This window comes from Procambarus clarkii, chromosome 49 (assembly GCF_040958095.1).
Source record: "Procambarus clarkii isolate CNS0578487 chromosome 49, FALCON_Pclarkii_2.0, whole genome shotgun sequence".
Classification (NCBI taxonomy): Eukaryota; Metazoa; Arthropoda; class Malacostraca; order Decapoda; family Cambaridae; genus Procambarus; species Procambarus clarkii.
In genome coordinates this window covers 17,245,813-17,270,366 of record NC_091198.1, presented here as the reverse complement: position 1 = coordinate 17,270,366, position 24,554 = coordinate 17,245,813, and the positions used below count along the sequence as shown (strand labels likewise).

The window sequence follows — 24,554 nt, the reverse complement described above, 5'->3', positions numbered from 1 at the left end:
ACACAAAATCTGAAGCATAATGAGTAAGAAAAAGAAAATGAGTGAACTCTTATGGAACTTATAACTAAACCATGATTAAACAGATGAAATACACCCAAAACAATAGCATTCTGTGCAAGCCACAAGCAGAAAACAAAACGTGTTAGGCCACTACAGCTAATGATCATTTCCCACTCACACATAACATGTTATCACTGACATGTACATTATTTCCCATCCTCAAAATATGTTTACATTTTTTAAACAATTAAAGTTACCCAAATATCTTACTTACTATTTCTCACTGAAAATTGACACCACTACTATACTATAGTGTTCAACAGCAGTCTTCATAATAAACTACCCCTACATATTCTCAACTAGTATTTACCAAAATTCTACACAATTAATTTGCAGGAAGTAGGAAAAAATCTTGCAAGAAAAATGCAAGCTTCCAATAATATTCTAAGTTTTGCAATATTAAAACAAGAAGGCATAAAGTGATGGAGAAAAGAAATGGGCTGTCAATTAGAATTAGTGATAAATAGTAAAAGTTGTCTATTGAAAAGCTCCACACACCTCTTGCCTTCTCCTACAAGTATAGAGCTTCAACCAGGGCTTTTCGAGGCAGTTTCTAGACCATGCTCGTAAGTGTCCAGAATAAATGTAATCAATTTACTGCATAATCAGGACAGTACATTTTAGTAGGAAAAAAACACTGCTTGTCATATTTTACACTGCAAGACCATGGTTAAAACACACTGTTATAGTTTGATTTCCTCAAAAAGCCGTTAAACTCCAGCTTATATGCCATGACAAGAACACCAATGTGCACATACACACACACCCGCCATGCACGACTCACGTTCGTGTGGCTGAGGTGTGGAGGGAGAGGTGGGGGACGTCCACCCCCACGTTCCACCCTCCATGGGCCCTGAAACACACCCCTCAACACTTAACTACTCAACACATCACTATCACTTTTCATATTGATATATCCATTGGTGATTGTAATATAAATATACACTACTTATTATTTACTGGTAACTGCAAAATAATTATAGAGAAATATCCATTGTGGTAATGCAATTTGCTACTTACTACTAAAGCATTGAAATTCCATGGAGCTAACTGAATGAGTGAAGGACATGTTCTATAAAATAAAATGATGCAATTCAACTAAATACCATGAGTACAGGTCTTTCATTAGCAACATTAAATAACAGAGTAATGGATACAACAATAATACAAAGTGAACTGGCATTAAATTCTTTGGTGTATTAAACGTGAATGCAACTTATCAGATACGAAACGTAAGCAGTACTCACCGAAACTGCCGTATTGCTGGCCGCCTGGGGAACCATAGTTAGGTGCCCCCCACTGCTGCAGCTGTTGTCCAGCACCCCAACCTTGGTAGCCCCCTGGACCTTGAGGGGCACCATACCCCTGAGGCGGATATCCTTGTTGTTGCGGAGGGGTGCCCCATCCCTGGTAAGGGCCCTGTACCATGCCTTGAGTCCCCATGTGCCCCCCCATCTGGCTGTTATGTGGACCAAGGGGAGGTCCCAGGGGTGGTCCCATGTTGCCAGGTCCCATACCCTACAAGTAAAAAACAAATTAAAATTTATTTATTTGGTATCCAGGCCTACAATAGGAAAATAATACAACAGTACCAGTAACAAAATCCCAGATTATAGAGCCATAAAAAACAGCTAGATATGAACAGCAGTATCTCAGTCCCTGCATGCACAAGATGCAAAGTACTGTACATGATTTGTTAGACAAAATGTTTTCTATCTCTTTAACTACCTGCTTAAGCCCAAATCCTGTTTAATGACTTTCAATGCATGCCATATTTCTGTGCGCTTCCGCTAACACAATGATAACTAAACTCATCCCCCATTCTCCCCAAATGAAAAAGCTTGACACTGAACATCACCACCCTCTACAAGGAGATTCACCCTAGTAGCAATAAGGATACAGGAAATGCACCTGCTGACAATTGCAGAAACTTCCAAAAATCAGAGAGGCTGTAAGCCTGGTTGTCCAGACGACCACCCAGAGCCCTGGTCGGGGACCGGGCAGTGGGACCATTGATCCCCGGAAGCTACACAAGGTAGCCATAAGGTAGGTAGCAAGCCTATCAGGTTATCAGAAAAAAAAGGAGAGGAGTGAGCAGGGCAATTAACAGGACTACATTACAGATATAGTAAAAATAAAAGACATGTACACAACAACGATGATATTATATAGTCCTTCAGCTAACAGCAATATGAGTACGTAAGTAGAACATTAGAGCAATAAGTCATAAAAAAAGGGACTGATGGTGAAGAGTGTAATAAAAGCTAAGCCCACATTATTTTGTGATTTTAATTGCAGGGGAAGTTCATGGGATGATAAAAGATTACCACCACAGGGATGAGACATGGATGTTGATAAACCAGCAACAATGGACTCGGTGTTTACCCAGAGTGAGGACGATTTTGAGGATAGGATATAAAAAGCTGCTTGGGGCTAATGAACACTTATACAGATGCACAGCAGGCCACGAAAAAGTTTTAACCCCCAAAGTAGTTTCAATCAAAATTATCACCTATGCATACATTTTTATGAAAAAAAAAAAATAAAAAATAAATAAATCGGGAAACCCCACAAATATCCAAGTCTTTTCTGATTTCGTGCACATCAGAAGGGAACCAAAGTCGAGTTGTGCCAGGAATGGATTTACACTTTATAAGTGTGCATATTAAAGTAGGCCTAAATATGTACAGTATATAGTTGTTCTTTAATTGTATGTACATAAACAGTTTTATTCCACAAATTGTGTCAAACTAAAGTGAAGCAACAAACTACTTGAACATAGGATTTTTCACCCTTATTCCAATACTTCCATTTTCTTGTCATATTTCTACCCCTACTTCAAACCTATTCCTGTAACTCCTACACCTTGCTACCTTTCACCTCATTCTCATCCAGGATGGACAAAACAAATTCCTCTTCCATTCAGATGTTGGGAGGGTTGGGTGTCTATAGCCACATTATAATTATTCTAAATTCTCCTAAAATTTATAATTTCTTCTAAATTCCCCCTCATGGTGCAAAGTTAAAACTCAACATGATAGGAATGCAAAACACCTGCACTGAATGACTAAAACTGAAGAGGTATATAAAGTACCCATGAATTTCTTTGAGTGTTACGAATCAGCAATTACTGCTGCAGTCTACTGAACATAGTTTCTATTAATCAACTGCAGGAGAAGTTGTTCTATGATGATGATTATCACTGAGCTACTAATCATGTCATCCAACTAAGGTCACATAAACCATCACAATGACTTAGTAGGTTTTAACATCGAAAGAAATGTCAAGTATCAATCTTTCAAAATAAGTTTTTATACACCTAGAAAAAACATGTCCTTTTATAAATTCAATAAAACATGTAACTTTCAAAATATATTATGTTTGTGTTTTAACTCTTGGTAATGATAGTCAAATTGTGTCAACCAAAGGGTTAAACAGAGCCTTCTGTCTTTAGAAGTGTAGAAAAAACATTCATGATTCATTTAAAACTTCAAGTTTTAGAGGTTCCCCAAAACACTGCCTACAATAGAATTACACATTAAAACACTATTTACCAGTATGTGCCTGCTAAAATTTCCTAACACCATGCCTATTTAATGAACATAAAAACTTGACATCCTTTCACCGATCTATAAAACCAAGAAAGTGTTACTTCATACACAGAACATTATTAAAGAACCATCAAAACTGTAATGGTACATTTATTTTCATAAACATTTTCCAACCATTTTGAAATTAAAGTATATATTTGAAAATATCTATAAATAACTTGCATAAATATTACTGTAGACATTTTTTTGCTATTATTGAAAAGTTAAGATGAATCTGATAAGGTAGGCAGTAGGCCACTGGAACCAGAAATGGCCTCTTTATTAGTGACACTTAACAATTTGCACCTCGTTATAATCGTGCACGAGTTATTGATAAAAGAGAAATCGTATCTTTATTGCATTTATTGACGTTTCAGCCAGAGTAGAGCTGTTTTATGTCTTCTTAACCACTGCACTGCGCAAAGCGCCTTTAGGCGCTCAGAGAGTTGTGCTTTTTGTTTTTTAATTTGGCTATATTTTAATGTTTTTTAATGTTTTCATTACTATTTGTGTTTTGAAATGGAAATAGTTGACTTTGGAAACATTTTGACATTAAATTTACCTGAACATTTGTAAAAGTAACAAAAATATGTCCTTGACAATTGCACCAAGACGTTTTTGCCGAAAATAGGTGAGCAGTGCAAGGGTTAATGTTCATCATCTTGTCTTTTGTTTTATCTTCTTTCATTAAAATAAGCAGAAAATCAAGCAAACTCAAATGAAAACACACATGATTTTCATCATTAGCGTTTGGAAACATCATGTGAATTTTATTGATCTAAATAACACGAAATTTCACCTTAGAAGACACAATAAGCAGGTCATAATGTATACAAAATACACGCCACTTACATTATTAAGGCCAGGCATGCCCGGTGGACCCACTGGCATCCCCCACTGGTTGTCGGGGTGAGCGCCCCACTGGCCACCCTCCTCCTGTGCCTTGCTGGCGTCCCTTGGCTCTGCCTTCTTAATTTCAACCTTCAGCGGTTTGGAAATAAATTAATCAGGTAAAGTATCTACATTGTAAGTACCCTAGATTTTGGCTCATAAGAAATTTATGAGGAATGAATTGTACTCTTTTATGTGATTTGTCTTAAGACATGAATTGGAGGGGAAAAAATATATATATATTTGTATATACAATTCATCCTCATCTTTAATCTAAGACTGTAAAATTAAATACTAATGTTATAACTTACCGTGACTTATTATTTCTACAATATACCTGGTAACTAACAGACTTCTCACAATTCATCTATGGCAATCGACTGTTACTAAATGTACCAGTGCTAAGCTTTTAACATTTAACAAATTAATACATGCACATAATTAATATAGACTCTACATAACCCATTTCTGGTATAATTTGTGAAACATCAAAAGCAAATAATTTAGCGCTTGAGTATATTTGATGCAATTATAAAGAAAACTGAATAGAAACTACCAATTGGATGCTTTCACAAATTCATGTCTGGAAGATTTTTTGCATATACCCCTGGAAGTACCTAGCAACCTTTCTGACCATATTATTTCCTGATTAAACAAAGTGCTGCTGGTAACAACTCAAATTTGAATCGTAGAACTTTAATAGAAGTGCTCATAATCCAAGCACACAAGGAAAATGTATATATATAAAAACACCACCACCTACACTAGATATCTTTTTCAGTCCAGAAAGGTCACTGGGGGAATATTAAAACTAAAAATACTTAAGACTAATACCTGCTTTCCATTTATGTTGACAAAGTGCTCTGCCACCGCTCTATCCACAGCCTCTTCCGTTTCGAAGGACAAAAATCCAAAGCCTAGTGTCGTGACAACCAAACAGAAAGACAGCTTAGCTTAGTGAGGAAAGATTGGACCTACCTATTGTGAACTACCTACTAGGTGGGTGCAAGACACCTATTTCATCTCTCAGAGATATCACACTAAAAATTCAACACTGATCAAAAACACACACACACACATATATATACACAGTAGACTCCCGATCTTAACTAATTTAGGCCACCCCAATAATTTTATCTAGAAATTTTAATTTACCATTTTCACTACACACAAAATTTCAGCATGCCATCTAAAAATCAATAGTAACTGGTTCCACCCTTGTTATAAATTCTGAATTATAATAAGGTCCTTTGAATTTTGTATTAGGCCGTGCCAAATAAACATATTATGCAAACTTTTTATAATATACTCTTGCAACCCTCAACATCTAAATTTTATTCTGGACATTCTAATCTTGCAAAAATCGTAGACCTGTGGATTTTTTTTTTGGGGGGGGGGGGGGGGCCTATCATCAAATTTCTGAGTTTTTAAGCAAATTACAGCACACACAACAGTGCATATTAAGATGATATATATACAAAATTCTTTAAAATAACAAAAGGAATAACATTGTATTCTATATATACATTATGTCAAGAACCATGAGCATTCACAAGAATTTAAGAGAGATCTCTTAACTTGTTTTAATACTTCAACTACAGTACAATCAAGTTAAAGGTCACGCTGTTGGAGTAAAGATATCACCTAAACTATAGGGAGTAATCTAATAATCAGTAGGACGTAGCAACTGATGCTATCCATAAAGTACTGTGCATGAATATTACAACAATATTAAAAGATACCCCCTACTTAAAGTATGAGTGTGTGTGTGTGTATGCACAAGTGCCATCTCATTTGTGAATGGGTCGATTGTCTATCGATTTTTTACCGCAATAGCCTGCTTGTACTGGCTGTTGCGGTGCAAGCTGGCTGGTGGCAATATGGACCAAACAAGATACTTGCTCCACCCTAGGTTAATATGAACAGTGCACTAAACTGCTGTTGTTTTATTAACCAAATAAATCTCGGTACAGTATTTGAACTGCACATTAACTTTCATAAAAGCTTTGGAGTTTCGACATTAAAAGTACAGTACTGCACTTCAACGAAGTTTGAGTGCCATTATATTAATATTAATACCGCCACTACACAATACTGCAATATATAAATGTTCTTATAATATCGAAACAAATAGTGTAGTATCAAGAGTCCACTGCATATACTGAACTGTGAATGCATACAGATAAATAAATAATGAATCTTGACTAATGAAACTACAATATATTTGTATAATCAGTGTGAGGCCTCTGAGGAGTAGGGACAAGTACACAACAGATGGTCCACAGCTTGTACACCAATACTGTGCTATCCAGGACTTGGTGAAATGCAATCTTCATTTTCCAGGACTATTTTCTTAGAACAAAATGGGTTATGGATGCTTAATTTTAGAGGCAAATTCAGTGATGATTCTGCTGCAACTTATAGAATAAACAAACTCTTGATGAAATGCAGATTATGACAAGTCCCTGATTATTATTATTATTATTATTATTATTATTTAAGGGCACTGGAAAAAAAGAGAGAAAAAGACAGAACTGTGCAAGGAGAGAAGCCGAGACAATTGAAGATGATCACGACAGGAAATTTAAAAAACTTTGCAATGTCTTCCTAACTCTGACCTATGGAAATAAGACTTGGGCATGAAATAGAAAAGCAAAATTTAGAATCCTGGTTGCCGAAATGAACTACTGTATAACATTTACCGAATGCATCTGCTTCTAAAGCAAAAAGAGTGGGGAAAAATGCGGACTAGCAAACAATTATCAGATTGAAATATGGGACCCTTCTTGTTTCCTTGGTTATATATAATAATAATAAAAAAAAAACTTACTAAGTGAATGAGTAGATGTGGGGTTTATTGTGGGCTTGGGTAAATAATGGGTCTTACTCTGAGCTTGGGAAAACCTGAAGACTGAGACATCTGTGGCGTGACTTGTAGAATATTTGGAACCTATCAGTGGGCTGGGGAAAATGTAGTGTATTACTGTGGTTTTGAGCATTTGTGTGTATTGCTGTGGGTTTGAGAATTGTAGTGTATTACTGTGGGTTTGAGAATTGTAATGTATTATTGTGGGTTTGAGAATTGTAATGTATTATTGTGGGTTTGAGAATTGTAGTGTATTATTGTGGGTTTGAGAATTGTAGTGTATTGCAGTGGGTTTGAGAATTGTAGTGTATTGCTGTGGGTTTGAGAACTGTAATGTATTATTGTGGGTTTGAAAATTGTAGTGTACTACTGTGGGTTTGAGAACTGTAATGTATTATTGTGGGTTTGAAAATTGTAGTGTATTACTGTGGGTTTGAGAACTGTAATGTATTTTGTGGGTTTGAGAATTGTAGTGTATTACTGTAGGTTTGGGAATCAGTGCATTACTGAGGACCCAGGAAAAAGTTTATGATAGTTTGAATACAAAGAAAAGTTTACCATAATACAGAAGCAGGAATTTATAGGTTATAGATAAGAGAGAGGGTGACCAGTATTTTAGAAAGTGCACAATAATTCATATAGGAAAGCCATGAGAACACAAGAGAATGGATAAAAATAAAACTCTTGGGTAAGGCAAGCCAGAGACATTTCTCTAGTAGCCGCCACACCTCTCTAAGGAAGATGTTATTAACAGAAGCATCAATAACACAAATCTGAGAAATACTTGACAAAGTTTTCATTTTTTTTTTAATATTCTTGCCCTGGAAAATCAAAGCACTGATGTATAACTTCCAACAGATGGCACAAACTCCATGATGCAATACTGGTTCAATTTTTGCTCTAATAATTTAACGAGTTTTTGAAACCGGCATTTTGAACAAAAGGTCGAGATATTTCTCAAAGTTATAGGACCCCTCTGATAAACTTAATGGCCAGTCTTTTACCTGCCTTATGGATCTGCTGCCAAGCTTAAAGGAAGAACCCCCTCACATAGTACATTCAACAATGAAAAGGTCATCAAATTATGGTTACATATATTTATATTGTGTCCTTATGAGCCACATTGAGACTTAATTAGGGATGCCTTAACACAACCTTATTATTACAGCTCTTAAACACTACCAAAATATATATATATATATCATCATGCAGCAGTCATTAAATACTATATAGAACCTTATTAATTTTAAATAATATTTATATATAATATTATGTATAAATATATATATATATATATATATATATATATATATATATATATATATATATATATATATATATATATATATATATATATATATATATATTATGTATAAATATACTTAATTCATTATTACATACAGTATAATGATTCCACAGAGCTGTACTAGAAATACTAGCACCCCCACCACTTATTAACAGGTCATGATTCCTAACTGCCATAAACATTTAAAACTTTTAATGTAATCATCAAGCTTCAGCATTAAATACAATCATGCACTAATTGACCCTTAAAAAGCACTATAGCTTGAACCAATACTTAACACTCTACTTCTTTTAACTGGGAGAACTAAATTCGTATGTTTGAAACGGGTTTTAATATATTATATCACTATATAATTATAATAATATATGTGTATATATGCATATATTTGTTTTTGTTTGTATATGTGGATATTATATTATATATATATATATATATATATATATATATATATATATATATATATATATATATATATATATATATATATATATATATATATATATATATATAATAAAATATGCAAGTCATGCCTAACAGCCAGAACTGCACTACTTGGCCTAGTATGCAAGACTCGTTATGTGTAACCAGCATCGCAATTTTTATTTTATTTTATTCACAAATTGGTGTATTCTATTATATTAAAAACATGATCAAACCAGACTTAATCTTAACCAAACCTAACACAACTAAGTCAGTAATTCACAATCTTAATAGAATATTAATTGGAATAATCCAAAATGGAAAGAAATATTTGAAAAATAAAAATGACACCGAGACAAATTAGGCCTTGCATACTAAACCAAATACTGCAGTTTTGGCTATTAGGTATGACACGCATATTATTTTATTACATATTTATAACTAGTAATTCATATTTCAGGCAGGTGTGTCATGATGAATTCTCGCTAAGAAAACTACATTATTATATTAAAGAATAAATTACAAAAAACTCCAACCACTGTCAAGCAAATTGTCCAAATTGCTAATTAATATCTTTAGCAATTGAAATTACTTTTGGAAAGAACAAAGATAGGAAACTTCTGACATTTACAGTACTGTAAGCACAAAATAGAGTACCTTTAACGACTATAATTGTACATATATGATTTGCTCTAACTACCTGCACAGCACGTATCTTATAAACACTATATGTTACTTATGTACCGCATAACATTTAAATTTTAGGATTTAAAAATCCCATGGCTACATGGGGAACACATCAGCTTCCTTGGATTCAGTAAACAAATGCCATTTAAAAAAATAAAAATATAAAAAATAATACAAAAAATTTAGGTACTATTCCCGGGTGTGAGAGCCTCGGTACTGCTTGATACCTGCTTGATGGGGTTCTGGGAGTTGTTCTACTCCCCAAGCCCGGCCCGAGGCCAGGCTTGTGTCAGGATTCTTTGATGGACCAAACAATGGCAAACAGTGCTGTGGCTATCTGCCTAGTGCTGTGAACATCTTGAACACCATTGAGTTCATTGATATCTAAACACACTAATCTTTACCACAGTCAGGCTCTTCTGTAATACTATTAACATCAATAAATAAGTGGTAATATATATATTTTGATATTTTTAAGCAATGCTGTGGTCAAGCTGTTAGCTCATGATGCATGCATCAGCCTAAGTTGCTCACTCAATACCGAGGCCTTCACACCCGGAAATAGTACATACGATTTTTTTTTTAAATGGCATCTGTTTACTGGAGCTGAGGAAGCTGATGTGAACCCGTGTAGCTATGGGACTTTGAAATCTAACACGGTACTTTAAAACATACAGTATATATGATATGCGCTGTGCAGGCAGTTAGGTCAAAACCATATACAGTATATACGATTTGTGCCATTTAGGGTTAAACAAAATTCATTAAGCCTACGCAATGTTAACAAAAATATCTAGCATTACACTTCCCGAGATCCTATTCAAACAAATTACTGAACTCATTCTCATGTATTCTCTGAGCATGTAAATTTATTTTTTGTATTCTCACATCTCAGTTTGAGAATTTTCTTTAGGCCCTATGCATCAATTGATTAAAGTTTAAATTGGTGTTATAATTTGCCATGAAAAGACAACATAGCCCATTATAAAAGAATCCTTCCTGTTACCACTATACTAGAGTTGGGAAAGTTTAAATTTATTTTAAAATTATATGTAAACCTACAAATTAAAATACATCAAACCTATAAAATAAACTTATGGAGGATTCTTGAAAATTTTAACGTGACTGAAATATACTTAGCAGTTTCGATTATAGTTATCTATACAGCACATTCCACATCTAGCATTGTACAGCTACGTATTATAAAAACAGTCAGGGGGGAGTTTATTGTAAAATATTTTAAAAGTACAGGATATTGAAATCAATGTGTATCATAATTTTGACTATTTACACCCTCTTTTCACTTGAAAGACGAGTAAAAAAAATATTACTCACCTCGCGATTTTTTCTTTTCCTGGTCAAACATGATAACCACTTCCATCACCCCACCAAAACGTGAAAAAAAATTGCGAAGGTCTGTTTCCGTTAGGTTAGACGGCAACCCTCCAAGGAATACCTTAGGCCAGTTCCCATTCCTTTTCTGCTTCTGCATGCTGCGCGGGTTGCAGGCCTTGGGATCAATCTAAAGGAAAAAAATCAGCACATAAATCTCCCAAGTTCATACCATTATGATGCAATACAAAAAGAAAATGGTTACATTATAGTAATAAAAGATGATTAGCTGGCACTCCCAGGCAGCTACTCTCTCTCCAGCCACTCCCAGGCAGCTACTCTCTCCGGCCACTCCCAGGCAGCTACTCTCTCTCCGGCCACTCCCAGGCAGCTACTCTCTCCCCGGCCACTCCCAGGCAGCTACTCTCTCTCCGGCCACTCCCAGGCAGCTACTACTCTCCCCAGCCACTCCCAGGCAGCTACTCTCTCTCCAGCCACTCCCAGGCAGCTACTCTCTCTCCAGCCACTCCCAGGCAGCTACTCTCTCTCCAGCCACTCCCAGGCAGCTACTCTCTCCCCAGCCACTCCCAGGCAGCTACTCTCTCCCCAGCCACTCCCAGGCAGCTACTCTCTCTCCAGCCACTCCCAGGCAGCTACTCTCTCTCTCCAGCCACTCCCAGGCAGCTACTCTCTCTCCAGCCACTCCCAGGCAGCTACTCTCTCTCCAGCCACTCCCAGGCAGCTACTCTCTCTCCAGCCACTCCCAGGCAGCTACTCTCTCTCCAGCCACTCCCAGGCAGCTACTCTCTCTCCAGCCACTCCCAGGCAGCTACTCTCTCTCCAGCCACTCCCAGGCAGCTACTCTCTCTCCAGCCACTCCCAGGCAGCTACTCTCTCTCCAGCCACTCCCAGGCAGCTACTCTCTCTCCAGCCACTCCCAGGCAGCTACTCTCTCTCCAGCCACTCCCAGGCAGCTACTCTCTCTCCAGCCACTCCCAGGCAGCTACTCTCTCTCCAGCCACTCCCAGGCAGCTACTCTCTCTCCAGCCACTCCCAGGCAGCTACTCTCTCTCCAGCCACTCCCAGGCAGCTACTCTCTCTCCAGCCACTCCCAGGCAGCTACTCTCTCCAGCCACTCCCAGGCAGCTACTCTCTCTGCAGCCACTCCCAGGCAGCTACTCTCTCTCCAGCCACTCCCAGGACGCTACTCTCTCTCCAGCCACTCCTAGGCAGCTACTCTCTCTCCAGCCACTCCCAGGCAGCTACTCTCTCCCCAGCCACTCCCAGGCAGCTACTCTCTCCCCAGCCACTCCCAGGCAGCTACTCTCTCCCCAGCCACTCCCAGGCAGCTACTCTCTCCCCAGCCACTCCCAGGTAGCTACTACTCTCCAGCCACTCCCAGGTAGCTACTACTCTCCAGCCACTCCCAGGCAGCTACTACTCTCCAGCCACTCCCAGGCAGCCTCTCCCCAGCCACTCATAAGCAACTACGCCCCTGCCACTCCCAGGTTACCAACAGTCACTTTTAGCAATCATTCATGCCTCCCACAACCTCCCAGCAAACTTGTATCTCCACCCACCAATAACTCCAGGAAACTGCCGTGGAAGGCACTTGTAACACGAGTGCTCCATAGTGCAACAACAACCCAAGCAGCAGACATTCTACATTCAATAAAGACCCCAAAATTAGGCCCATACTATTTTTTTTTTTTTAGTAAAGCAATGCTATGAAACCTTTCATTAATTTTTTCCAAATGAACACAAATGGCACCTGCAAATATTGACTTAAATAATTTAGCCACAGCAGACATCTGGCTAATTGATCGATTTTAATTTTATGCAGTACTTTAAAACCTCCCTGACCATGTCGTGCAACTTATGAGTAATTAGTGACAACACCCCTGGTTGTCTCCTGCAGTGGAAGGGTTAACAAACAATTGCCTGGATCAAATTTTTTTGGTCAATTTAAAAAGGTTGTAAAAAAACTACCATTGAGAAGTTAGTGTATGAAATGTGGATTTCTTTAGGAAGTCATTACAGTCAAAAACTGATTTATTCACAACTAACATACACTACAGTCAATCATGAAAAATTAATAATAAATGTAAAGCAAGCACAAATGAAAGATCCCACATAAAACATCGATAAATTTAATCAAAACAGCAGCATGCCCAATTATATATTCAACTTCTTATCACAACACGACTAGTTACAACAATATACAATCCCACGAGAAACTGAAAATAAATTCCCACAACTAGTATAAACTCACCGTACGCCCATCGAGCTCATGTGGACCATTCTTCAAAACGGAGTCAACTTTATTGGGATCAGCAAATGTAACAAAACCAAATCCCCTGGACCTGCCAGTCTCGCTATTCTTCATGACCACACAGTCGATGACCTCCCCATATTGACCAAAGTAACGCTGCAGACTCTCCTGTGTTGTCTCCCATGACAAACCACCAACAAACATTTTTCTGAAAAACATAATTATGACTAAACATTAAGCCATCACATTTAGGCTATGCCAATTAAATTAGGCATTCCAAAATTTCAACCATGAAAAAATATATAAAATAATTACACACACACTCACATACATATATATAACTAAAGTTTTCAGTTGCACATAGTCCTGGGGACCATTCAGGCTTGTTTGCTTTTGTGTTCCTCACGTGTGCCCCAAAGAATGAGGTGATTTGATAAAATAACATGCCCAAGATTACCAACAGAGTGCCTGCGGGGGATGGAAATAGCCTCGGCTACCATCCTCTTTGTCCGGTCGAGTTGGTTGGGTGGCTAAGGTGTCATGTACAAAATAACATGCCAAAACTAGAAGACAGAAGAAAAAGAGGTGATATGATCACTACATACAAAATAGTAACAGGAATTGATAAAATCGACAGGGAAGATTTCCTGAGACCTGGCACTTCAAGAACAAGAGGTCATAGATTTAAACTAGCTAAACACAGATGCCGAAGAAATATAAGAAAATTCACCTTCGCAAATAGAGTGGTAGACGGTTGGAACAAGTTAAGTGAGAAGGTGGTGGAGGCCAAGGCTGTCAGTAGTTTCAAAGCGTCATATGACAAAGAGTGCTGGGAAGACGGGACACCACGAGCGTAGCTCTCATCCTGTAACTACACTTAGATAATTACACACACACAGGAACCTGGAACGTTGTTACGGTTCATGCCAATAGGCTCCGAGACTCTGGGCACCTGGGGTAAATGTGCACTTAAGTTCCTGAAGGAGGTGGGCGAGGAACTCATTGGGAAGGCTAGAGACCCACGAGCGGCCAGTTTCATGTTCCAGCGCCTCAGTGTCGCTGTTCAGAGGGGAAATGCGTGCTGTATCTTAGGTACGCACCCGACCCCCGAGGAGCTGGACGAGGTCTTAAAACACTGATTGGTATATTGTTATATTGTTATATAAGTGTGTGTTTTCTGTAAACTGTAGCATTGCAATAAAATCAAATAAAAAAATAATAATAGGGGTGGTAGAAGAGGAAAAGATTAAAGTATTCAGTGAGAATCCACAAGGTCTTCTCTGAACACTATTTATTTTCTTCTTCGAGGATTGGGTCCCTTTAATTAAACCAGTGGTGGTACCCCTAAATAAATAAATAAATAGATAAATAAATATATATATATAAATATATATATAAATATCCATATATATATATATATATATATATATATATATATATATATATATATATATATATAAATATCCATATATATATATATATATATATATATATATATATATATGTCGTACCTAGTAGCCAGAACTCACTTCTCAGCCTACTATTCAAGGCCCGATTTGCCTAATAAGCCAAGTTTTCCTGAATTAATATATTTACTATAATATTTTTCTTATGAAATGATAAAGCAACCCTTTTCTCTATGTATGAGGTCAATTTTTTTTATTGGAGTTAAAATTAACGTAGATATATGACCGAACCTAACCAACCCTACCTAACCTAACCTAACCTATATTTATAGGTAAGGTTAGGTTAGGTAGCCAAAAAAAGCTAGGTTAGGTTAGGTTAGGTAGGTTAGGTAGACGAAAAAACATTAATTCATGAAAACTTGGCTTATTAGGCAAATCGGGCCTTGAATAGTAGGCTGAGAAGTGCGTTCTGGCTATTAGGTACGACATATATATATATATATATATAAATATCCATATATATATATATATATATATATATATATATATATATATATATAAATATCCATATATATATATATATATATAAATATCCATATATATATATATATATATATATATATATATATATATATCTATATATATATATATATATATATATATATATATATATATATATATATAATATCCATATATATATATATATATATATATATATATATATATATATATATATATATATATAATATCCATATATATTATATTATAATATATATATATATATATATATATATATATATATATATATATATATATATATATATATATATATATATATATATATATATATATATATATATATACATGTCCACATATATATACATGTCCACATATATATATATGTCCACATATATATATATATATATATATGTCCACACATATATATATACTGTATATATATATATATATATATATATGTCCACATATATATGTCCATATATATATATATATATATGGACATCACCTGGCAGGACAAGGTGACAAACGTCGTCGTCTTGGGGAGAGCAAGAATCACCAGCATGTACACAATGCTGAAACAGAGACGAATGCGCTGGCTCGGGCACGTTGTGCGAATGGGCGACGGCAGGATCCCCAAGGATCTCCTGTACGGAGCGCTGATGCAGGGAAAGCGTCCAACAGGCAAGCCCCAGCTACGGTACAAAGACATATGCAGGAAGGACCCGAAATCCATGGACGTCGATCTTGCTATATGGGAGACACTGGCTGCAGACAGTTCAGCCTGGGGGCAGTCTGTTCAGAGGTCTCTCCAAGTTCGGAGTCACTTGCCAAGGAATCGGAGGCAAAGAGACAGAAGGAAAGCCGGTAGCCAGGAAGACAGACCAGAATCGGACTTCGTTTGTGCTTCGGTGAGGGATGGACTGCCACTCTCGGATTAGCCTCATCAGTCACACCAGACGCTGCACCAGGATTGACAACTAGGGCGCAACTCCATAGTCTCCCGAGACTGAAGGATACCTACTATTACTACTACTATACATATACACACCTGTATGTATATATCTGTATATATGTATATATATCTGTAATTTAGAGGAGCTTCTTTTCCATTTTTATAAGTGGAACCGTTTGCCTTTTGTCCATGTTTGCAAGGTTCCCAATTTGTAAGAATATTTGCAAAATAATGTGTAACGGGGTGCAGATATCTATGTGCATTCCCTTAGAACCGCCATCTGGTATGACTGCTTTGTCTTCCTAGTTCCTGCTCACACGACAAAACACAACACAATGACTAGGCAACAACTAGTCACAAACAACTTATCAGTTATGTGAAAATTTTATTAAAGAACTATGACAAAGAAAGAGGTCTAGGCATGGTTCTGGATAATAAACTGTCACCAGACGACCACATAAAATGGCATTGTACTGTGAAGTGTACATTGTATTTGACCTAGAGATAATTGTACCTACAATGGTTTAATGGTGGTCCACTAGGTTGTTGCTTGCAGGGGCCCGCAGGCCAACATATCCACCGCAGCCCTGTTGGTCCAGTGCTCCTTGGAGGAAACTACAGTATCTAGTTTCCTCTTGAAGATGTCCACTGTTGTTCTGGCAATATTTTTATTGCTCACAGGGAGTATGTTGAACAACTGTGGACCTCTGATGTTTATACAGTTCTCTCTAATTGTGCCTATGGCAACCCTGCTCTTCACTGAGTTTGTTCTGCATTTTCTTCCATATCATTCACCGAGATGATGTAATTTTACTGTGCAATTTGGGACCTGGCCCTCCGTATTTTTCCACGTGTATATTATTTGATCTCTCCCCCGTCGTCTTTCTAGCGAGTACATTCGGAGAGCTCCAAGACGATCCCAATAATTTAGATGCTTTATCTCGTTTATGTATCCCGTATATGTTCTCTGTACTCCCTCTATTTCAGCAATCTCTCCTGCTCTGAATGGGGAAGTGACTACTGAGCAGTACTCAAGACAGGACAACACAAGTGACTTGAAGAGTACAACCATTGTGATAGGATCCCTGGATTTGAAAGTTTTCGTAATCCATCCTATTATTTTCCTGGCTGCCGCAATATTTGCTTGGTTATGCTCCCTAAAATTTAGGTCGTCAGAAATCATTATGCCCAAATCCTTTACATGTTGCTTTCCTACTATGGGCAAATTTGATTGCGTTTTGTACCCTGTATTATGTTTAAGATTCTCATTTTTACCATATCTGAGTACCTGGAATTTATCACTGTTAAAAATTATGTTATTTTCTGCTGCCCAGTCAAAAACTATATTAATATCTGCTTGTAGTTTTTCAATATCTTCAGCAGAGGTAATTTTCATGCTGATTTTTGTGTCATCTGCAAAGGATGATACAAAGCTGTGCCTTGTATTTGTTTTGAGTCTATATCTGATATGAGAATAAGGAAAAGCAGTGGTACAAGGACTGTACCATGAGGTACTGAGCTTTTAACTGCGCTTGGACTATTTTATATTGTTGACTGTTACTCTGTGTTCTGTTCGACAGAAAACCGAGTATCCAGCATCCTACTTTACCAGTTATTCCCATTGGCCTCATTTTGTGGCTATCACACCATGGTCACATTTATTGAATGCATTTGCAAAATCCGTGTACACATCTGCATTCTGTTTTTCTTCTAATGCCTCAGTGATTTTGTCATAATGGTCATGTAGCTGTGGAAGGCATGATCTTCTTGCTCTAAATCCATGTTGGCCTGAGTTGTGGAGGTCATTGGTCTCCATGAAACTAGTGACCTGACTCCTGATCAATCTCTCAAATACTTTTATTTTGTGGGATGTTAGTGCAACTGGTCTATAATTCTTTGCCAATGCTTTGCTACCTCCCTTGTGTAGAGGGACTATGTCTGCTTTTAGTGCATCTGGTATCTCCCCCGTGTCCAAGCTCTTCCTCCACACTATACTGAGTGCCTGTGCTACTGGCACTTTGCATTTCTTTATAAATATTGAATTCCAAGAGTCTGGACCCGGGGCTGAGTGCATAGGCATATTGTCAATTTCTCTTTCAAAATCTGCCACGCTCGTGTTGATATCAGTTATATTTACAGGGGTTTGGATATCACACAAAGAAGTTGTCCGGATCTTCCACTTTCATGCTATGTATCGGGGTGCTAAACATGTCCTCATACTGCTTTTTTAGGATTTCACTTATTGTCATCCTCAGTATATGAACCTTCACTAGTACAAATAGGTCCAATACTGGCAGTGGTTTTTGCTTTTGATTTAGCATATGAAGAAATATTTTGGGTTTTTCTTTATTTCTTAAATTGCTTTCTGTTCTAGTTACCTTTCTTCAATCCGATATGAATACTTCAGTCTCTGTTCGATTTCTTCAATCTCCCTGTTTAAATTATTCCTTCTTTGTATGGAAAGTCGTGTCTACTTCAGCATTTCACTTAACTTTTTTCTTCTTTTGTAGTGTCGTCTGCATTCTCTTTCTACGTTGGACCTCTTTCTGGCTTTCCTCAAGAGGAACATGTTCCAGACAGACTCCACAGGCTTCAGAAGTCAGTTTTTCTATTCCTTGTGTAGGATTTTTATTACTTAGAACATTTTCCCATTGAATGTTTGTAAGTTCGCTTTTTATTTTCTCCCAGTCTATCCTTTTATTATTAAAGTTGAATTTATTGAATAGCCCTTCTCGCTTGTTGCTTCTCTTGGACCTACTACCGTTATTGATGTTAGTTTGCACTTCAATGAGCTTGTGGTTCGAGCACATAGTGTCTGAGACAGTAATGTCTCTGATTAACTTATCACTGTTCGTGAGTATTAGGTCCAGCGTGTTCTAGTTCTTAGTCGGTTCTGTAATCTGCCGACTGAGCGAGAATGTCACAATCTCAGTAGTTCTCTGACCTGTGATTGGTTATTTCCAGGTTGATTTCCTGCTATAATGTTATTGTTTACTATTCTCCATTGTAAACTGGGTAGATTGAAGTCTCCAAGGAAGATAACATCTGGTACTGGGTTTGCTAGGTTATCAAGGATATTCTCTATTTTGTGGATCTGTTCAGTCTGAGAAAAGAGAGAAAAGAGAAAAGAGAGACAAGAGAGAAAAGAGAGAAAAGAGAAAAGAGAGAAGAGAGAGAAGAGAGAGGAAGGGGGGAAAGCGCAAGCAAGAGGAGGGAAAGAGAGCGAGCGAGAGGGGAGAGGGAGGAAGGGGGGGAGAGCGAGAGAGCGAGAGAGCGAGCGAGAGGGGAGAGCGAGCGAGAGGAAAGAGCGAGCAAGAAAGCGAGCGAGAGGAAAGAGCGAGCAAGAGAGCGAACGAGAGGAAAGAGCGAGCAAGAGAGCGAACGAGAGGAAAGAGCGAGCAAGAGAGCGAGCGAGAGGCGAGAGAGAGCGAGAGGCGAGAGAGAGCGAGAGAGGAGAGAGAGAGCGAGAGAGGAGAGAGAGCGAGAGAGGAGAGAGAGAGCGAGAGAGGAGAGAGAGAGCGAGAGAGGAGAGAGAGAGCGAGAGAGGAGAGAAAGAGCGAGAGAGGAGAGAGAGAGAGCGAGAGAGGAGAGAGAGAGAGCGAGAGAGGAGAGAGAGAGAGCGAGAGAGGAGAGAGAGAGTGAGAGAGGAGAGAGAGAGCGAGAGAGGAGAGAGAGAGAGCGAGAGAGGAGAGAGAGAGAGTGAGAGAGGAGAGAGAGAGAGCGAGAGAGGAGAGAGAGAGCGAGAGAGGAGAGAGAGAGCGAGAGAGGAGAGAGAGAGCGAGAGAGGAGAGAGAGAGAGCGAGAGAGGAGAGAGAGAGCGAGAGAGGAGAGAGAGAGCGAGAGGAGAGAGAGAGCGAGAGGAGAGAGAGAGCGAGAGGAGAGAGAGAGCGAGAGAGATCGAGCGAGCGAGCCAGCGAGCGAGAGGAGAGAGAGCGAGAGGAGAGAGAGAGAGAGAGCGAGCCAGCGAGCGAGAGGAGAGAGAGCGAGCCAGCGAGCGAGAGGAGAGAGAGAAAGAGCGAGCGAGCAAGCAGAGGGAGAGAGAAGAGAGCAAGAGGAGAGAGAAGAGAGCAAGAGGAGAGTGAAGAGTGAGAAGAGTACCTCAAACTATTCTCTCATACAGAGGGATTTTGATGAACTCTTAGCAGTCTTCAACTTTTGTAATCTTTCCAACCCACACATTAGGCTCTTCCCTTGATCCTGTCGTAACTGACCTTCCTGCAAGCATAGTTCACTACAGACCTCTGGGAGATGTTGGTTCTTCAGACCACTAGGCTGTTTTTACTACACTGGCTATCCCCACAGATTGAGGTGAAGAATCTGCTCAAATTACTGTACCTGGCTTTGGGACAGTTAACTGGCCAGCCCTCCATTCAGAGCTTGAAGCAACTGATTGGAATGCCTTGCTCCAGAGTAACGTGAACAGCCAATCAAACACTTTCACTAGTTGTATAATGGACCTCCAGCATAGACATTTCCCTCACTGGTAATGTGACCAAGCCCACTGATCAGCCTTGGTTTGGATATCGCTGCCGGACGGCAGCTTAAGCCAAAAACAAGGCCTGGAGGTGATTGAAATGGCATTCCTCGGCTCACAACAGAAACATTCATAGACAATCTTGTTGAATATTGAAGGAAGTTTAAAAGTGGGCTATATCCAGATGGGGAATCCGAAACTCAAAGAAAACTTGCATCTTGAAGGGTTGGATCCAAGGTCTGGTGGTCCTCTGTGGGATCGGCAGGGATACTCATTTAAGGACACAATCCCACCTCTAAACTGAGAGGTTGGAACTGTTGCAATCAGGAGAAGGCTGATCTACTGGCAAACCACTTTGCTGCCAAGATGCAAGTCCCCGATCCTGAACGTCAGCCTCCACATCTTGCCCCAAGCACTGTGTCTAGAATGACTGAAGTGGTATACAGCAGGCTGACGTTCTCCATTTCCTAAAAATGCTAGACACAAGCAGGGAGCCGGTTGGCCAAGTGGACAGCACACTGGACTTGTGATCCTGTGGTCCCGGGTTCGATCCCGGGCACCAGCGAGAAACAATGGGCAGTTTCTTTCACCCTATGCCCCTGTTACCTAGCAGTAAAATAGGTACCTGGGTGTTAGTCAGCTGTCACGGGCTGCTTCCTGGGGGTGGAGGCCTGGTCGAGGACCGGGCCGCAGGGACACTAAAGCCCCGAAATCATCTCAAGATAACCATCTCGAGCAAAGCTGTGGGGGCCAGATAAGTCAGTCCACGACTACTAAGCAGCTGTGCTGACCTGTTGGCTCCACCTCTCGCATGCCTCTTCCAACTCTGCTTAGCTCAAGGAATTTGGCCCTCCTTATGGAAGAAAGTAGATGTTCCAGTACACAAAAAGAAGAGCCGCTCAGTGGTTGGTAACTACAAAAAGAGCCGCCGCTCAGTAGTTGGTAACTACAAACCAGTGTCACTGCTCTCCATTACTGGTAAAATCCTAGAATCATTAATCGCTCAGCAAATGATATCATTTATTGATCATCGGCTAATATGTAATCGACAGTATGGTTTTAGAAAAGGCCAATTTGCTGCTGATCTCTTGCTAAATCTCTCCACTAAGTGGCATCAGTCACTGGATGAGTCCAAGATTAGCTGTGTTGTTGCTCTAGACATAGGAGCCTTTGATCATGTCTGGCACTCTGGATTAATATTGAAGCTTCAAGCACTAGGCATCTCAGGCAAGAGTGCGAGAGATGGTGCTGCAGCCTACGGCTCAGGGCATTAAGAGGCTCAATACAGCCAATTTGGTTTTGTTGGGAAATGAGTAAGGAATACACTTGTCTCCACAGCCCTTTAAGTATCAGCTAATTAGTGAGATGTTAGTGGGTAATGAGGAGCTGTACCTGGAGTTAACTACTGTGGCAACCTAGCATCACTAACAGCCTGGTTGACAATATCACTAACCAGGAGGCCCAGTTAGACTGGGGAATGGTGACAATGATCCCCAAACCCAACACAAGGTAGATTAGAATATGCATGCATTGCAAACAATTATCATATAGTGTTCATAATTCTACCACCACCCTGTTTGCTAACTTTAGCAAATCCTACATTTTAATTTGTAAATACTAATAAAATATATTATTTGTATCAAAATTTTAACTATGAATAGCACTGGTATTATAAATTGAATAAGCAGGCTTCCATATGTAACGTTTTCCCAAGAGATTGTGTATTTTTCTTGTCAGCATAATCTGAACTCTCATTACTATCATTTTCACTGGCATTCCTCTGATATGGTAATTGCAAGTTGAATCCAAGCCATGCACTAGGAGATTGTCAGGTACCACCGTCAAGGGTACATGAAAATTCCTTACCACGGACAAGGCCTGCTTGACCACATGACTAATGTACTGTACTCATACTCAGTAAAACAAATTTATTAGAAACATGTAATCAAGGCTGGAAAGGAAAGCATTTATAGTGGAGTAAGGTACTGGTACTAATGCAGTTTCTATAGAGGAAAAAAGTTTTTGAAGCTAAAACGGGAGCAGTGGTAAAAACAAATGATAAAAACATTGAAACCTTAAACATGACAATCTGTATAATGCTATTGACTAATGAGTTGCATGGCAATGGTTGTGCACAGTCTGTAGCTAACACTGCCATTAAACTGTGCACAGTTGGTTGTGCACAGTCTGTAGCTAACACTGCCATTAAACTGTGCACAGTTGGTTGTGCACAGTCTGTAGCTAACACTGCCAATAATCATGGATAGAGAGGTCTTCAAGGCCAATTCAAGGTGACTACTAGTTAGAAATCATGATACAGTACCATAACTGCATTTTGCTGCCTCAGAGATAGTGAGACCAACTACTATGAGGTATGTGACCCAAAGAGCATTTAATTTTTTGTGCATATTATGCACATATCCCATTTATATTTTTATGACTATCTTGAGACGATTTCAGGGCTTAGTGTGCCCGCGGCCCGGTCCATGATCAGGCCTCCTTTTTTCTTACACACCCCCGGGAAGCAGCCCACAGCAGCTGTCTAACTCCCAGGTACCTATTTACTGCCAGGTGAACAGGAACATCAGGGTAAAGAAACTGACCATTTTTTCCACCTCCACCGAGGATCGAACCCGGAACCTCAGGACTATGAATCTGAAGCAGCCTACTAAGCTGTCAGGCCCCTAAAATGTGCCTAATCATTTCTGTTCAGCCCAGGACTCGAACCCAGAATTTTCGATTGAAAGTCTAGAACGAACTCGACTGCTCCCACCGGGACTATGCTGAAACGTGTACACTGTAATTTTCTTATTCACTATACAATAGAGGAAGGAATTATCAGAAGAAAGTGCCAAGCCATTACGACTGTATAGCACACCATACAATAGAAAAATGAAATTTGCATAGCCAAAATAGGGGGGCAAATATTCAGGAAACGGATTTTGTAAGGAATGATGTGATCTAGATTTTCAAGGATGTAGTGTATGTAACAATGCTGGTGCTACGGGCCTTTACAATCTGGCAGCCTAACCAAAGTTTGCCAGCCATGTGCTAAAACACACAACTCATGGAATTAACAGACGGAATGCATTAGGCAGTGATGTGGTGGAGGCTGAGTCCATACACAGTTTCAAATGTAGATATGATAGAGCCCAGTAGGCTCAGGAACCTGAATATGTTTATTTCAAGTGGGACCAGTCAAAACTCAACCCCCGCAATCACAACTAGGTGAGTGCAATTAGCTAAGTACAAGTTTAGAACTCTGCACAGTTCATTTTGATCAAATAAAACTGTAGCAAATTGATTAAGCCAAAATATATAGAGGCTAAGAATACATAGATGCTAAGAATATATAGAGGCAAATATATAGAAGCTAAGAATATATAAATGCTAAAAATAATGGGATTACCCCATACAATTAAACAAGGCATTACCTTATTTACAAAGTACACTGTACATTTTAAACTTGTCTAAATTTCAGAAATAAAGGGCTACACAGAACAAAAATTCTAGCATAACCGATATATTTAAAATTGAAATATATTATATACTGTATAAGGAACAAAAAATACACCTAATTTTACAAGAGGTTTGATACTAGAGTGTTCAATGCAGTTTATCTCGTTACCTTCATTCTTTGTTACATTGCTACGAGCCCAATATATATTATATATATAATATATATATATAATATATATTATATATATATTATATATATATTATATATATATATATATAATATATATAATATATATAATATATATAATATATATAATATA

At 38.6% G+C, this 24,554-nt stretch overlaps 1 protein-coding gene across 15 annotated transcripts in view; it reads right to left on the bottom strand.

The window, feature by feature from the left end:
- Hrb27C (Heterogeneous nuclear ribonucleoprotein at 27C) overlaps positions 1–24,554 on the bottom strand; it is an 87,006-nt gene that overhangs the window by 61,553 nt on the left and 899 nt on the right. For 9 of the 15 annotated variants that reach the window (XM_069303038.1, XM_069303037.1, XM_069303040.1 and 6 more), the window contains exons 2-7: positions 13,425–13,632; positions 11,156–11,342; positions 5,377–5,458; positions 4,503–4,635; positions 1,308–1,578; positions 845–913 (exon numbers count right to left, since the gene is read on the bottom strand). In XM_069303038.1, the coding sequence (XP_069159139.1) occupies positions 845–913; positions 1,308–1,578; positions 4,503–4,635; positions 5,377–5,458; positions 11,156–11,342; positions 13,425–13,632 (950 nt within the window). Of the gene's footprint in view, positions 1–844; positions 914–1,307; positions 1,579–4,502; positions 4,636–5,375; positions 5,459–11,155; positions 11,343–13,424; positions 13,633–24,554 lie in introns of all 15 variants that reach the window. The other 6 variants (XM_045750290.2, XM_045750283.2, XM_045750288.2 and 3 more) reach the window with 3 other exon arrangements.